The 18036-nt window shown below is 53.3% G+C and overlaps 1 protein-coding gene across 2 annotated transcripts in view; it reads left to right on the top strand.

Moving 5' to 3' along the window:
- LOC144731497 (transcription factor 12-like) overlaps positions 1–18036 on the top strand; it is a 93399-nt gene that overhangs the window by 43092 nt on the left and 32271 nt on the right. For both annotated transcript variants that reach the window (XM_078612592.1, XM_078612593.1), the window contains exons 9-11: positions 14141–14240; positions 16561–16703; positions 17436–17592. In XM_078612592.1, coding sequence (XP_078468718.1) covers positions 14141–14240; positions 16561–16703; positions 17436–17592 — 400 coding nt within the window. The remainder of the gene's footprint in view (positions 1–14140; positions 14241–16560; positions 16704–17435; positions 17593–18036) is intronic.

Consider the following 18036-nt stretch of genomic DNA (forward strand, 5'->3'; position numbering starts at 1 on the left):
TACATACATAGACGCATGCATCCAGATGCAGGACCCTCTACAAAAACAGTATTTGCACTCAGTGAGGCTTCTCTGGATAAATCGCACGGCATCATTATGATTATTACAAATAAAGGTCCCCCTAAAAGCATACATAGACTGACGGGGCAAGTTCATTGGGGTTATTGACCAAACTTCATGACGCTGGCTGTTGCCTGGTGGTCAAGGTCGCGGGAGAGGCCATAACCAGATCGGATTCCACATTCCTTTAAGATGTTAGCCTTGGCCAGGATTCCAACTCAGGGTTGCTGGCTTCACAGCCGAGTGCGCTCACCAATTGTGCCAGCGCTACAAACATTGCGCCACCGCTTCCCGAATGATTACACAAAGACAAAGATCTTCCAATATAGCCCTAATAAACTGTTGGGGTAAGTGCTGTTAGCGAGCACCTATGAAGACCGATATGGTAGACCAGGGGGTGGGTGGCCAACACCACGCCCGGCCGCCTTTGTCTCCCCAGCGGCGATGTTTACACACCACACCAGGTACTTATTCGAGGCTGAGTCGACTTAGGGCAAGGCCCAGGACCGGTTCAGATAATCGTCACTGGTGTTGGCCGTGAGCGGGAATCGAACTCGCGTCGTCGGGTTCGTAGCGCAGCGTAGCGCTAACCGCTACACCACCGCTCCCCCCCACATTGTTACGCAAACACGCACACGGGCACACGGCAAACATTCCCAGCGGAACGCAGGGTTGGCGTGCCGTGTGTGTTTATTTCTGCCGACGTTCCTGACAAACACAGCGTGGGAATCATCACGTCCCCACCTGCCACCTCCATGCCTGCTGCTCCCCCATCCCACATCGATTGGTACTAAATAAATCATCAAGCCGCCTTCCTATATCTATCCTGCAACATTCAGGGAGTGCGTCATTTCACCAGCATTTGGTTCCATTTGGTTCATCTACACACGCACACTCTGGACTGCTTGCAAAATCCAGTGTCGCATCAGCAGAGTCAGGCTTGCCTGGACCAATGTTCGTGAACTGCCGGGCGCTTATAGGCAGGGAACCTCAATGTTGGGTATGGGTCCTTGTTCCACCCCGAGTACTGATCTTCAATCAACGCTGTCACCCTAAATCCTGGTAACTGCACCACCGCTGTGGCCTCGGTGGAAGGGAGGGGGGGGGCAGTCAGTGTGAGATCCGTGGTTCCCCAGCTATTATGCGTGCCTGGTTTCTAAACCCCCCTATTTTTATTCGCGGCTCTGGAGCGGAGGTTAAAAACTGCCGGGCAGATGGAGACCAGGACCTGTTCGCTCGCTCCCCCCCCCACCCCCAGCGCAAAGCGAAGGGTGCACTGCATGCGACAGCGCAAAGTGAGCCTGACGTGGTGGTGGTGGGGTGTGTAGGGAAGGCAGTTAGTGAAGAGGGAGGCGCTCTCCAACCCTCCCCGCACAGCTTCCTCCCCGCCACGCAGTGGTACATTCCGTGCCCGATGAGTTTCCTACAAATGCACAGCGCGCACTCCGCTTTAAGAGCAGCAGCAGCGGCGGCAGCAGCAGCAGCGGCGGCGGCGTCTGCGGTGGTACCAGCAGCGTCAGCGGCACTGGGAGCTGGGGGTCAAGCAGTTGCTGCCCGGGCCGGCGGCACTGGAGCTGTTGGGCGATGTACTGCGCATATCCCATGCCGGGGATAGGGAACAGCTCGCTCATGTACTACTATAACGGCAAGACGGTGAGCGCGCTAAACCCGAGATGCAAGCCGCTGGGGGGAAACTGCAAGAGTTCGCGTTAAACGTCCGCGGGAAGTTGTGTTCGTGCTGTGGATTTCCTCGGAAAGTGATACAGTATTGTTCGTGCCCTGGGGATGTTTTACGCGCGCGCGTGTGTGTGTATGTGTGTGTATGCTTGCCTCTACTTGTGTGTCTTTGCGTGTGTCTGTCTGCCTGTGTTTGAGTGTTGGGGAGCGGTAGTGTAGCGGTTAGCCCGCTGCGTGACGAACCAGGCGACGTGAGTTCAATTGCGATGCCAGTGACGATTATCTGAACTGGTCATCGGCATCCACCTGCGTCGAATCAGCCTCGAACGGGTACCTGATGCGGTGTGTAAACATCGCCACTGGGGTGCTGGCCACCCACCCCCTCGTGTGCCATGCCGGCCTTCATAGGTGCTCGCAAACAGCGCTTGCCCCAACAGTTTGTTGAAGCTATAGGCGGAGGATCTTTGTTTTAAGTGTGTGTGTGTTGTTGGAGTGCTGGGTAGTGGTGATCAGTTGTTGGTGCACTGCACCACGAACCTGGCGACCTGGGTTAAATTCCCAGCCACGGCTTTTTTTTTTATCAGTGGCCAGCAGTAGTATCAGAACTTGTCCTGTGATTCTCATACTCCTATGGCGACTCAGACGTGAACGAGTGCTTCAGCACCAGGGAGATACAAGTGGCTAAGTGTGCTGCTGACCATAACACCTCCTACGCCCTTGTTTGCTGTGTCTGCCTTAATAGGTGCTCGCTAACAGCACCTGCCCCCCGTCTGTATTGGCTGTATTGTGTACGGTATTTATTTAAAGTGTGTATGTGGGGGGGTGTGTGTCATCTCGGTCATCTCGGTCAGTCGACCCGTGGCACCTGCTGGGTCTGCCCCGTGACCTCCTGCCAGCGGGCGTTCGACACTTCACGTGGTAGCCTCAAGGTGCACATGGCCTGGCACAAGCGTCGTGGTGACGTCACCGCCACTTAGTGGCGAATGGCGGTTGGTGTCTCTGTGGGGGAGCGGTAGTGTAAAGATTAGCGCACAACGCTACAAAACCGATGAACCGAGTTCAATTCTCGGTCACGGCCAACATCACTGCCAAACATCTGAACCGGTTCTGGGCCTTCCCTACGTCGACTTAGCCTTAAATAAGTACTGGGCGTGGTTTGTAATTCTCAACACTGGAGAGACAAAGGCGGGCAGGCGTGGTGTTAGCCACACACCACCGTCCGTGTGCCGTGGCGAACTTAATAGGCGCTTGCTAAAAGCACAATCCTCACTAGTCTGTTAAGGTTGCATGGGGGAGTCTCTGTATTTGTGTCTATTTGTGTTTGACCTGCCCCTCCTGGACACCTGTGAAAACAAGCTTCATAGCCTATCGGATTCTTCCAGTAGAAATTATTATTCTCATGCTGTTTGTCTACGTACATTAGATAGCATATGCAATGTCCAGACGGCATATTGAATGTTAAGAAAAGTGAATGTGCTCGGGCAGGTCACGTGTCGCTATAGGGGATGACGCAGGCAGCGGTCGAGACTGATGACAGAGTGGCAGCCAAAGGGAAGGAAACATGCACAAGAGCACGCTCACCTCGGGGAGATGGAGCGGTGAAATCGGCTCGTGTGCAGTAGCTACAAGGATTGTCGCATTGTGATGTTATAAGAAAAGACAACGGTTTGGGGAAGCCTATTTATCCAGCTGATGGTGATAGTGATGATAATGACATGTCTGTCTGTGTGTGACTGCATGTCTACCACTCCCTCATGTCCTGTGCCGGCCTTCGTAGGTGCTCGCTAACAGCACTTGCCCCAACTGACTTACAAGGCTATACGGAAGATCTTTGTATGTGTGTGTGTGGAGCAGTGGTGCAGCGGTTAGCGCACTGCGCTACGAACCCGATGACCCTGAAAACACCCGAGTTCGATGCCCACTTACGGCCACCACCACTTACGATTATCTGAACCGGTGCTGGGCCTCCCCTAGGTCGGCTCAGCCCGAAATGTGTACCTGGTGTGTGAACATCGCTACTGGGGAGACAAAGGCGGCAGGTCATGATGTTGGCCACCCACCCCCTCGTGTGCCGTGCCGGCCTTCAAAGGTGCTCGCTGACAGCACTTGCCCCAACAGCCTGTTAAAGAGCTATATGGGGGATCTTTGTCTTGTGTGTCTGTGTGTCTGAATTAGCTTCGTCGATTTTCCTGAATCCGTTGCGAAAGTAACGTCTGCCACTTCTGCCTAGCGGCGTTGACGTATGTATACACTTTAATGTTGAACTTCTTTCGCACCGTACGTAGCCCAACCATGCTAATCGGAGGTGCAGTTTCAAAGAATTGCGCTAATGCAGCATGTGGCTTGGCGGCCCGCGTTCACGCACTGACCCCCACGATGTCTCTCTCTCTCTTGCGTTTCGTGGGGGTGGCGAGGATGGATGGGGGGGGGGTATTGATACCCGCGTCGGCCGAGGGGGGCGCTGGCTATTGCCAGCAAGGTGGTGCTCCGAGAGACGTCGTGAGCTCGGGGTGTGCGCGCGTGTGCGGGGCGCGCCGTGAAAGGGCCGTCTGTTTGCCATTGCAGCGCAGACTTGGAAATAACCAAAACACATGGCTCTCACCGCCGCCTCCCCTCCCCCGCTCTCCTTCCTCTCTCTCCCTTCTCTTTTCCTTTCCCTCCCTCCCCCCAGCACGCCAGCCGCTCGCTCTCCCTCTCTCTCTACCCCTTTCCTCATCCCTCTTCCTCTCTCCATCTCTGCTGCCCCCCCCTCCCCAACTCTGCCTCTCCAACTCTGCCTCCCCATCTTTCCCGCACCCCCACCCACCACCACAACCACTGCCTCCCCTTCCTCTCCCTCTGCATGTACCCCCCCCCTACGCTCCGCTCGTGTGTTTCTCTTGGCGTGAGTCCGCGTGGAACAAAAAAAAGATGAAAGCGTTTTCAATCAGAGCGGGGAAAGAGGAATGTCACGAACGGCGAGGCTTGGAAGTGATTGCGGAATGCGGCGCGTGCGAGTGGCTCGGGGAGAGAGAGCGAGCGAGCGGTGCGCTCGCCACGATCGCCACGCTCTTGTTTGGCTTTTCAGCGAGATGCCACGTGCGTTGGTTGACCCTGCGGTGAACGCCCCAGGACCCCTCCGAGCGCGGCCTTTAAACTCCGCGGCGGTGGTTTCATCACCGTTCGTGTAAGACGGTGCTCTGCTCTGCACCGTCTTACACTCAGTCGTCGTGTCTGGGTGTGCGGCCGTGTGTGTGCGTTTGGGTTTTGAGTTGTCGTTAGCACGGTTGGGCTACGCACGGTGCGAAAAAAGTTCTACATCCATACTTTTATCCAGCAGAGCCTCAACGAAGTTACGAGTCTTATCCTTACGGGAGGATCTTGCATTGTATGGACTGTATGTTGAACTTCCTTCGCACCGTACGTAGCCAACCGTGCTCATCGGAGGTGCATTGAGATGGGTGGGGCCAGTTGCTTTGTAAGGACCATTATGTATTTTTTTTTATTCATTAAAGCCTCGCTAAACCGAGATATTTTTTTTTTCTCGGGACAGTTCTGCACTGGGATGTTTGACCGATGGACTTTTTAAAGGAGTTTATATATGTGTGGGAGAAAGTTAGAGTGTCTGGAGAAAACCTATGACAGACGTGAGAGGATATGCGTCAAATAGGTTTGCACAGGTTGATTCACAACCCCGCTTATTGTCCTGCTGTGTCCTCGTCACCCCGCAGCTGCAGTAGGTTCGGGAGTTGCACAAATCTCTGTGTGATCCACCAATCCTAACATTTCCTTGTCATCCACTCAATTTCATTATTGATTGTTTTGCTTGTGAAAATTAAACCAGAGTACCCGGAGAAATCCACCATTCATAAGACTCGAGCGCCACACAGACCGCTTCACGAACCCACTCGCTGCGCTTACGTCAGCAACAAACAATAACGAAAGTTACGTTTGACTTTTTCCCGATAATATTCTGGCAAACGACAACATAACCACCCCCACCCCAGGCCGTGATTTTGAAATAATCGCTTTGCTGGCAGGGTTTTTAATAAATACAAAAAAATGTAATATCCCTTTTCAGAAGATCCTTGTATATTGGGATGTTTGACCAATTGCTGTTGTTAAAGGCAGTGTCTTTTCTGCTTGTGGGGACAGACCCTGGAGGAAACTCACCGAACATTCGGGTGGACAACGCTCACGCAGCCCTGCGAATTTGGGAGCTTCTAAATTTTGCACGATGCACCACAACCCCATTCCCCTCCTCTAAAAGCACGCTACCAGCCCAACCATCAGGTGCACACCGGCTTAGTTTTGCATACGAATAGGAGAATATTGGCACTCAAGAAAAGGACGGGACAGCAGTGGGGGGGGGGGGTGGGGGGCGGTTGCGTCACGAAGGGCTGGAGTCGAGAAACACTTCATCTCCATCACAGCCATGTGCCACCACACCTGCTTGTGGTTGCCCCCTAGCTTGACGGCTGCGAGCGAGTGTTGTGGCGAGGTTTCGTAGCTCGTGCACCCCCACCACCACCACCACCACCCTCGCCCTCTCACTGATTTGCCACGGAGGTTGTCCGGTGAGTCATGACTTGGCGTGCGAAAGTAAATCAGAGGCTAGTGCAGGGGTCGGCAACCTACGGCTCGGGATCTGCGTGCGGCTCTTTAAGGGACTGCTTCGTGACCGTTATTCATTGAGGACCGCCGGCTCGTATGTTCACGTGCATTGTGTTGCTCTTGAAATATTGAGGTTTTTTACCGAATTCGAGAAACATGGCCCTTCTTGTTCGTTTGGTTGCCGAGCCCTGGGCTAGTGGCACCGTTGCCGTGGCCGTTACTCGAGACCCCTACGGTTTGACTCCGCGAACCTAGGCTTACCAACACCTCAGCTGGCAGCTCCTGTGAACAAGCAAGGTAGGCACGGAATGAGTCACTCCCACCTCCTCTGCCTCCCCAGTGGGGTTGTTTTTTTTTCCCCAACTATATTCAAATGTGGTGGTGCAATGGTCAGCACAGTGGACTTGCAATCCAGAGGTCACCGGTTCCATTCCATCTCCCTGCACGCCAGTTGAAGCAGTTTCCTTAAATCCCGCCCGCCCCCTCTGCCTCTGTTTGTCCAGCAGTAGAGATGGGCACACTGTGGTTGTTTGATAGATGGCGTGTGGGACGAGCCTTGGAATGAAATGTAATGGCTTTTAATCGATGCGCCGTTACATGCTTGTTGATTCCCAATCGTTGTTAACTCGAAGCAGAACAGAGTCGCGTTCTCGCCACGATCCATCTGGTTTCAATTTCCCAGGATTCCTGGTGCTGCTTTCCAGCGGCTGGGGCCATTCCGCCCATCTCGACGGCTACTCGCGTGCTCCCTTATCCACGAGTGCTCGCTAGCGAGCGAGAGCTTGCTTGTGTCTCGGAGCCACACTTGGAGCCGCGCGAAAATTGTCCGGACGAGATTTCAGCGGTGGCGGCGGCGGCGGCGGCGATGTTCCCTCTGCTTGGCGTGCGAGGGCCATGGGCCTGCACCCTCGGCCGGTTTAATTTTCCGTCGAGAGTTCCAAGTAGCAGGTGCGCAAGTCTCTCAGAAGGGGAGCGGCCCTTTATCGGGGCGTCTCTCTTGGTGGCGCGCGCGTCGTCGTCGTCGTCGTAAGATCGGCTTTGCGAGCCCCCGCCGACGCCGCAGCGCATCGTGGGACGGCGTGCGCCACCTCTGACCCTGCCGCTCCGTGACCGCGCGACAGCCGTGGAGAAGTTCGTTAATGCCGGGCGGCGGATTTCGCCCCAAAATTAATTGCCGTCTTCGGGGAGCTGGCGCTATTAGCATGTGCCGTGTCATCGGGAAGCGTGCGAGAGCACGATAATGTCTTCATGATGATGCGGCTTGATCCGGAGAGGGGGGGAGGGGGAGTGGGTGGCCGTTTTAAATTTTAATTAAGACGTCGTGGCATATTGCGTGAATCACGCGGCGCGCGGTAATAGCGTTCTCAAATGCCTGAGCATGTGGGGAAATGGCATAACCATCGTCCGTGGAGCTGCCAAAAGGAGACACCCATAGTGATGATTTCAAAACATGGAAACTTAACGTTTTTGTATTCCCATTAGAGGGGAGGGGCTGGTGGCCAAAGGGAGATGGTGGGGTGGGGGGGGCGTTTCTCTGGGCACCAGCTGGCTTTCTGCGCTGGTCCCGTGCCCGTGTGTCCACTACGAGCCGGATGTTTCTGTTGGAGAGCAGTGCTGTCTGTGGTGAGAATGATGGTGGGGTTGTCAGGGGGTGAGGCGGGGGTGTTGGGGAGGGGGGCGAGTTAGGTGTCGGCTCCCCCCCTCTCTAGCACCGCTCCAACTACCGTCAACCCGCTCGGCTCATCGCTCACTGAACGGTGCGAGACATTCACCTGAGCAGCACGTGGTCGCTCCACGCGCGAGGCTAGGCATGCCGTGCTCCTGTCGGGACCCAAAGAGTAGCACGACGCACCATGAAGGGGGGGCGGGGGGGGGGGTTAACGCAGATGGGTCGAGCGTGGGAGGAGGGAGGGGTCACGGACCGAGACCCCAGACGGAGGTCACGGAGGGGGTCGCGGCACGTGTTGGGTGGCTTGGCGCTCGTAAAGCCGGTGAGGCCACACCTGGGCGATCCGTAGCGCAAGCAAATCGCTCTCGAAATCACGTGACTTCATCGCGAGACAAATGCTCTGCCTCACATCTCGCTTCTCTTGGTGCTGTCGGTGCTTTTAAGCGACGGTTTTTGCCAGAGACTTTCAAATGTAAGCGATTTCAGTTGCGTGCGACCAACACGTACAGACGATTGCTCAGGCGTGGACAAAGGATTAAGGAACGGGCAGCTCATAGTGACAGCAAAGTGACATCTGGACATTTGTGAAAAAGAGCTTTATAGCTCCTCTTCTTGGTTCTTTCGGTAAAGTCACGTAGAAGGGAAATAATAAAATAATAAAAATAAAACATAATAAAATAATTCTCACGACGTTTCGGCCACAACGCAAGCAGCCGTCCTCAGGTGAAGTCATTCAGACTCTGTCTTCTCGACAGACCTGTTCTCCACCTGAGGACGGCTGCTTGCGTTGTGGCCGAAACGTCGTGAGAATTATTTTATTATGTTTTATTTGTATTATTTTATTATTTCCATTCTACGTGACTTTACCGAAAGAACCAAGAAGATGAATCCCTGCAGTCACGAAAGCTTTATAGCTCGTCGGATTCCTCCGATGTAAATCAATACTCTGATTCTGACGCGGAGACCCACGCAGAGATATGGGAGCGCAAATAGGCACACGGGCCCCGTCAAGTATTAATAGGATTCACTGACGAACATATAGACCCAGTGAGGAACATGCTGGGCCAACAGAGGAACACTGGGACACATGGAGGGATATGTCACGCGCACTCGTGGAGGGATATATGGGCCCGATAGAAGGGCATCGGAGCGCAGGGAATGGCGCGAGAAAGTAACATGGTCCTGCCAAATGTTGGCGTTTAAATCTGTTGAGAAATGCCACGTAAATTACTGTGTAAGGGCTTTTATTTTGACAAGGTGGCCCGGCGCATGTCGGGAGTCAGACCTTCATGGATCCCCTCCCTCGGTTCACGACTTCCTTATTTTTGTTGTTGTTGAGCCTTCAACTCTGACCATTGGAAAATGCCAGACAATTATAGTAATCCGTCTGGAAAAATGTGTCTCGAAATACGCAATTTTTTGTTATTTATTTTTACGCCTTGATGAAACCACCAGTCCTACTCGAGAGAAGGGGTAAGTGGGGGGGGGAGGGGAGCTTTAAACCACACGCAGTCCCGTGACCAGAGCTGCCCCCAGGTTTTGGAGATAAAACACACATTTTCCAGGATGGTTTAAAAAAAAAACAAGAAGCGGGTGCCATGATCACGGTTGAGCGGGAGTTTTCGTTCAGGATGGTGTCCCCGGCTGCCAACGGAAAGAGGGGGCGGAGAGAGTGAAGCCTCTAATTCTCTTCATGTTTTTTCTATTTTTTCCCCCCGGGTGTTTGTTGCATTAATGATGTCCGACGTTTCAGTCCGTGCTCTGGGAGCGTCTTCGGCAACTGAGTAGAATGGCTACTTAAGGAATACACTTTAATCTTCTTGGTTCTTTCGGTAAAGTCACGTAGAATGGAAATAATACAATAATAAAAATACAACATAATTTTAGTATTATTATTTTATTATTTCCATTCTACGTGACTTTACCAAAAGAACCAAGAAGATGAATCCCTGCAGTCACGAAAGCTTTAAAATCGAAATTTAATACACTTTTAGTTGCTTAAGGAACTAAAAACTTGCAAGCACGTCAAGCAGATCTTCACACGTCATGCCGAACTATCGCCAGGTACAACCCGAAAACACGTCGGAGGCTGCACTGCACAACCGTGAAAACCTGCGTTTCAGACGTGCCACAAGAAGAACCACCATTCACCACTAAGTCTCTATGTTGAGCTTCTATCGCACGGTACGTAGCCAACTGTGCTCATCAGAGGTGCGGGGGAAGGGTGACAAAACACAAAAAGAAGTCTGAAAGAAATTAATTTTCAAGCTATAGCTGCAGAAGCGCATTTGAAAGCACGCGATGCGGTGACCGTCTTTGTTCGACGACGAGCCAAAAGCCGTTGCGAAGATGACCGGAAGTGGCGGTGACGTCACCACGGCGCTTGTGCCAGGCTATGTGCACGTTCAGGCCACGTGAAGTGTCGAAGACTCGCTGGCAGGAGGTCATGGGACAGACTCAGGTGCCATGGGTTGACCGATTGAGATGACCGGCAGATGCACCACCTGTGCCTACTACTACTGTGCCAACTTGCTGTGCTTTAGTCGCCCCGGCGCTCAGCTCGTTGTTGTGGCCGTCACTCCTCTGGGCGTACGACTCGCATTGCGGACCCTCGCTGAATTTCTCTGAATGGACGGTGCCAAAGTTGGCATGGCCTTAAACCAGGATTTGCGGCGTTCTTATGATAAACACATGTACGCGTCACACATGTGCATGTTTCGTTTGATGTGCTTGCTCCAGACCTGAAGTTATACCGATTTCTGGTTTAATGAAACCAAATGTAACTTCAAAGGGAATATAGTTCTGTGGTTCTCACTGAAGTTCACTTCTTATTGAAAAAATTATCCAGAGCAAATGAAGTGACCGTGCGCTGTCTGGAACCGTTGTCGCAGCGCAAGGCAAGCACCCAGTTTCTTGCCGGACTCTCACCATCTTTCACAGGTCCCTCACCGATCTCCCACCAATCCTCCAGTCTTAAATAAACATTCTGATAAAGATTCTGATTCTGAATTCCTTGTTGATCTCTTGCCGGTCGCTTACCAATTCTTTGCCAGTCCCTCACCGGTTTATCCCCGACCCCTTTTACTCGTCCGTCACCGGTTCCTTACCGGCCCCTCCCCAAGTCTTTGCCGATCTTTTTCCAATCCTTGACCAGTCCCACGTGGTTTATTTCTGGTGTCTCACCCTCTTATTCAACCGATTTTCAAGCATCCTTTACCTATCATTCTCTGGCCCCTTTGTCCCGTCGCACAGGCACATGGCTTACAAAACGGTGACACAAGTCGTTTTTTTGTGGGAGGAAAGCGGGTGACTCAGGATGCAAAGTGGGGAGGGGGTCAAACTCAAAACCTCTGCACAGATTGATTCAATAATCTATCGCTGTAAATGTATCTCCTGGTCCACTCCATAGGCCCATGCCTACCCCCCCACATTGTAATTCTCAGGAGGCCGTCTACCCGGGCACAAACAGGCATGCTGAACTCCTGCTGCTTAGCTTCTGAGAGCTCACGATATCCCAACACGTTGGTCTTGGGCTTTTCACTGACTCGACGACAGGTTCAGGTTGGACTCTCGCGTTGAGTGCAAGATGCGTTTGTTCGTCTAGTGTCTGTCCGTTCATGAACAAGTGGTGGGGCACTTACCGAACTGCCTGATCGCTATTGCTGGCGCTACTCGAATATAAGTGAAAAAAGTCCAAGTGATTCCCTGCTCTGGTGAGCATTGAGTTGGTGCCTCCTGTCTCCCTTGTACAGCCCTGAGCAAGTTGTGGAAACTCCTCATTTCTATGGCAGGACCGAGTCTATCCATAGGGGAAACTACTGTCAACTTTACCCCCCACTCAAAAGGATGATAGGCTGAGCCAACCCACAACCACAATTCGAACTCGCAACCTTACAATTTGAACAACCTCCTCGATCTACCGCTGAGTGAACCCGGGGCCAGTTAAGTAAATCGATTCATCTACCGATTACCTGTTTGTTCCTCGACTAATCGGAAAGCACGAAAATAGTTTGGGGGAGGGAGGGGGATGACCGTCGGCCACGTTTCCCCGGGCCCACGGCAGAGGTCGCAACCGGGTACCCGATACCCGTACCCTACCCGATAACCGGCTACCCGGATACAGGTACCCGTTTGCGACCCTGGTGCGGCCGGGTACGGGTACGGGTAGGCCGTGAGTAACTGTTTGTCACTCATTTCCCAACGTCTTGTCTCTTCTCACGATTCAAGTTCCTAGAATCAACCCACCCGCGCCTGCAACATGGCTTCATCCCAGAGGTCGCAATCAGGTACCCGATACCCGTACCCGACCGGGTACGGGTGTAGGGTACGGGTACGGCCGGGTATGGGTACGGGTACCCGTTTGCGACCCTGGTGCGGCCGGGTACGGGTACGGGTAAGGAATCAAAACCCGTTTGCGACCTCTGGCCCACGGATTGCAGGAGGTTTCTTGTCTTCGTGAGACAGGACGCTGAGGTGGCCATCATTTTTTTAAGGGGGCCAAAACAATAACCTTAAATACATCGTTAATAAACCCGCCACCACCCGACACAGCCAATTGGTGAGGTTTGTCACGTAAACAAAACGTGCTAATTAGTTACTACTTCGGCACACCGTTACGTGGTGGATAGTAAACCCACAACTTTTGCAACTCGATTACGACGCGTCACCGGTGATTACAACCAGCTTCATCAGGTTGCTGCCTCACCATTAGGCGACAGCCAAAAAAAAGAGAAACCTCTTCTGGATGATATTTGTCGCGAAAGACTACGTGTTAAACCGAAACAATAACTGGCCGTCGATTCTAATCTCTGGATGATTAATTGACTTAATTGACGAATTATCCCCGCTCGGGCAGCGGTGCTTTGCGAGCGCGCTTTTGGCATCAACACGTGCAGGATTATGCACTCGGGTTTGTTTAGCGGTGATGTAATACTCCGTACGGGAACCCCTTCTTAGCGAGCCGCTGCATTATATAATGGCATTTTGACAAGCGAGCTCATTTAGACCTCTGCGGCCCTTAGGCGTTGCGTGTTGCTTAGCAGCACAATGTCCAAACCCAAACCTTGCGTCGCTTCGAATAACAGTAAATGGACGAAAGTTGGAACGCGTTTCTGGGCAGATGTTTTATTTTTCCTGTTTGACAACATAAAAAAAAATTCAAGCCATCATCGTGCCACAAAAACTTCAGTTTTGTATTATTCCTGCTAGCCACAAGTGTTCAGGTCATGGGTTGCGACGACAGGTGGCTCTAATGTGGTGGTGATGGGGCAGTGATGACAGTGGTGGTGATGGGGCGGTGGTTTTGTTGTGGTGGTGACGAGGTTCTGATGGACGGTGATGATGGGGCGGTGTTGGTAATGTGGCGGTGACAGGGTAGTGATTACGTGATGGTGGTGGTAATGGGGTGTAAGTGATGGTTTATTTTATTAAACAATTTCAGCTGGATATTTGCTTGAGATAAAACATTTCATTTGCAAGCGTGTCCAGGGTCTCAGTTGACGCATACACACAAACGTGCTGCAGTAAGTCATGTTTTGCCAGGGTCTCCTGTTTCAGATTTATATGATGTTCAGAACTTTAGTTTCATAACGTCCATGGCTTAAACTCCCATTTTAGTTGTTCTTTTGTATTTTTATTCCACAGAACTCTTACGAAAAGAATGCCGCCTTTCGTTGGGCCTATAAAAACATAGTAATTTAGGTTTTTTTCAGGAAAACCTTGGCGAGCGTGAAATCCTCTTTTTTTTAGTTTTGCAGGTGGGCGACGCACCGGGACGTATGGCCAATTTTGATGAAGAGATATTTTTTGCTCCGTGTCGGTGGGAACCAAAGTGCCCAGAGAAAACGCGCACATGCCAGGGGCTAACGCTGAAATGTTCGCACCGACAGCATTATTTCCCTCAGCCGTTTGTGCTGTCGACTCCCTGCCCGCGTTCTCACGTCCGCGACCCGACTGCCGGCTGCCTGTAAAATAAATGCGCCCACCGTCCGAATACAGCGTCTCGAGACGACGCCGCCGCCGCATTCGACGTTGCGTTGAACCTGTAGATGACGGAATTCCTGGAGTGCCGTCGCGTCAGATGTGCCGCCGAGCGACGCTGGCTGTTGCGCTCACTCGCCTCTGCCGTTTTACCGCGGACAGGTGTACGCGCCGGGCTCCGAGGAGTGCAGCCGGGAAGCGCCAGGATACCCCAGCAAGCCTCCCGGCGCCAGCGCGTATGGCAGCCCATACTACATGCAAGGTGAGGCCAGCCCCAACCATAACTCTAGCCCATACTACATGCAAGGTGAGGCCAACCCCAACCATAACTCTAGTCCATACTACATGCAAGGTGAGGCCAACCCCAACCTTAGCCATACTACATGCAATGTGAGGCCAACCCCAACCATAACTCTAGCCCATACTACATGCAAGGTGAGGCCAACCCCAACCATAACTCTAGTCCATACTACATGCAAGGTGAGGCCAACCCCAACCTTAGCCATACTACATGCAATGTGAGGCCAACCACAACCATGACTCTAGCCCATACTACATGCAATGTGAGACCAGCCCCAACTCGAACTCTAGCCCATACTACATGCAGGGTGAGGCCAGCCCCAACTCTAACTCTAGCCCATACTACATGCAGGGTGAGGCCAGCCCCAACTCTAACTCTAGCCCATACTACATGCAGGGTGAAGCCAGCCCCAACTCTAACTCTAGCCCATACTACATGCAAGGTGAGGCCCCAGCTCAATCCTGACCATCCTGGTTCCATCACAAGCTGCCGAGCTCGCGTGACGTACACACAGACAGAGAACCCCGTATAGCTTTAACAAACTGTTGGGACGAGCGCTTTTAGCGAGCACATATGAAGGCGGGCAGGGCACACCTTTGTCTCCCCGAGTGGCGATGATTACACACCGCACCGGGTACTTATTTGAGGCCGAGTCAACCTAGGGGATGCCCAGAACCGGTTCAGATAATCGTCACTGGTGTTGGCCGTGAGCGGGAATCGAACTCGGGTCACTGGATTCGTAATGCGGCTCGCTAACCGCTACACTACCACTCCCCGATTGCCTTACACCTACACAAAGACAAAGATCCCCTCGTATAGCCTTAACAGACTGTTGGGGCAAGTGCTGTTAGCGAGCACCAATGAAAGTCCGGCCCGGCGCTACACTACCGCTCCCCACCCACATGTGCGCACGTACATGCGCGCACGTATATGCGTGGCCCTGTTTATCCCCCCCGCTTGTTTGCATGGCACGGAAAATAGCGTGAAGGTTTTTGCGGAGCGCGGTGCCGATGGTGGTGAACACTGCGGGGAAAAAGAACTAAAAATAATCCCGGTGCCACTTCGGCGTGGACCTTGACTTGGAACCGCTGTGAAAATATTCCACGGCTCGCACATCCCCACCGCAGATTTGCATTAGTTGCAGAAGTGACTCGGTCACCGCTTCCCTCGCTGCGCGCTTTGGCGCTCGCTCCTCTTGTCCCGCTTTGTCTGCTTTTCCCGCTGCATGTTTTTTTTTTGCGTCGCTAGCATAGCAATCGATGCTGTTGCCGCAGTTGATGTATTTGCTGGTGCGAGCATAGTCCGTCGATTTGGACTCTTGTTGTTGACTTTGCCGTTGCAGTTGTCCTCATGCTCCTGCTACTTCTGCTGCTGGTGCTGATGCTTCTACCGCTGCTGCTTCTGATTCTGTTGCTGCTGCTGCTGCTGCTGCCGCTAACTGCTATGTGCTAAACAAACATTGTGCAGAGGCACAAGAGGACGCGGGCGACAATGTGATCCCCGTTGTTTACAGACAAACGCGAGGATCGTAATACGAAAAACACGGATCCTTGAAGGCTGTAACGGGCACGGGGAGCACACACCATCCGTGATGGCGACACGTCCACATTTCCTGACTACGAATGTTGTCGTCTTCCGCTCACAATGTGACTGGGGGTGGGTGGGTGGGAGAGAGAGAGAGAGCGAGAGGGATATAGGATGGACGAGGCAGGCATTGCAGACATGAGAGGGAGACGGTGGGCAGGAGGTGAAGGGTGTATTCCGGTCCGGTTGAGTTGTTGTTTTGTTTGTGGATACTCCCCCGCGGATTGGGGTGCATGAGAACACGCTGCCAGCGTTCGCGCCCGCCCGCCCGCTCACCGCAGCCGCCGCCGCTGCTTCAGTGGTGCAACACGCGTGCGCTTTGTCGGCACAGCGAGTTTGTTTGTAGCGCTGTCTTGCCCCGGCCGCTTGCCTGTTTTGTCAGCTGCGGCTGGGTGTGGTGCACGGCCGCGCTGAGCCCGCGCGTGCATACTTTTGCCTTACGGGAGTTCCTGTCTCCCTCCCCCTCCATCACCCTCCTCTCTACTGCTGCACCGCCCCGCCACACATCCCCATTTTTCCTTCTCCGAACCCCCCCCCCGCCTCCTCCACTCCCCCCCCCGCCCCCATCCGTCCATCCACCCGCCTCTCTCCCCCTTGCAAAATCCACTGTTATTAAATGTTGTGTCTCATAGGGGATTTAAATTTGAGTTTTTTTACTTTTTGTTTTCCTTTTTTTTTACATTGTATGGTCGTGCAGATGGTGCGCAGGCTTCGGCGGAGTTGTGGGGCCCGTGCAGCGGCCTCGCCCAGCCGGGCGCATACGGCGGCACGGCCAATGCCGCCGCTCACATGAGCCAGCCGCCTGGTTCCTACGGGGTCCTCGGTGCACACGAACGATTGGTACCCACTCTCGCCCAGAACCACGGCACGCTCACCACTACGATTTTGTCCAGAATGTTCCGCACTGTCCCAATACAGCACCACGGTCACCGTAGGTGCGCCACACACTCATCCGGGCCGCGTCAGAATCACTCGATCACGACACAGGTGAACTCGAAAAACACCGCACCAACTACAAATGGTCCACGCTCATCCCTCGTACCACCACTGACCTCGGCTTCGCATCACTAAGTCAAGCAGCACAACACTCATCCCGGCCGCTTCACAACCACTGCGTTCCCATTGCCCATGCGCTACACGTGTAGCGCAGGGTACCTAGCCTGGCACACGGGCTGTAGTGTGTACGTATGTATGTTGAACTTCTTTCGCACTGTACGTAGCCAACCGTGCTAATCGGGAGGTGCGGCGAATGGCGGCGGTTGCTTTATTGTTGGAGCGCAGGGAGGAGTGGCACAGCCTTTTGAGCACACTGCACGACGAGCCCGGCGACCCGAGTTTGATTTAAAGCCACGGATAATGTCGGTGGCGAGTGATATCAGAATTGGTCCCGGGCCTCCCCGAGCGTGGCCTGTGCGGTGTGCAAAGACACCGTTACCGTGGAGACAAAGGCCACACGAGGGCGCGGTGCCGGCCACACCACCCACAGTGCGCCCAGATAGGTAGAGCCCTCGCCAACGGAACTTTCCATGAATGCCAATTGTAAAGTCTTTGTCTTCTGTTGCTGGTTCGCAGGGCTATCCGCCCCACAGCGCCGGAGACTCCGCACTGGCGCTACCGCCCATGGGCCCGTTCCCCCCGCACGGTGGAGCTCCGGGCTACGGGTCCAGCGCGCGGACGCCGACCGGCGGTGGCGGTGAGCCCCTTCCCGCTGAGGCCGCCCGGCACCACGGTAATGATAAAATACGAATTTCGTGCATTTGATATTCGTGCCATTCTTATAACACAAGGCGATCGCGAAGGAAAGGGGCTATGTTTCGCACACACTAGTCTCCTGTAGGGGGGCAATGTTGCTATGTTTAATCTCAATTAATTCCAATTAGGGGCGCCGCATTGGCGAGATGTCGTGGCTTCGATCCCGACCCTGACGACGCCTGCTGTGTATTTGGAGTTTGCATGGCGCTCTCCCCGTGGTCGCGTGGATTTTTTCTTCGGGTCCTCCGGTTTTTCCCTCCACATTTAGAAACACGCGTTTAGAGTATTTATATTATTTGGCTCCTATAAATTTCCACATGATAAGCCACTTCGTTGAGCTATAATTTGTGGTCAGGTCGCTAGCTCAGTGGGTTCTACCTGGTAAAATATAAACGTTTTTTGTTTGTTTACCTTTCCTATA

Source organism: Lampetra planeri, chromosome 39, assembly GCF_965212315.1.
Source record: "Lampetra planeri chromosome 39, kcLamPlan1.2.h2, whole genome shotgun sequence".
In the NCBI taxonomy this organism is placed as follows: Eukaryota; Metazoa; Chordata; class Hyperoartia; order Petromyzontiformes; family Petromyzontidae; genus Lampetra; species Lampetra planeri.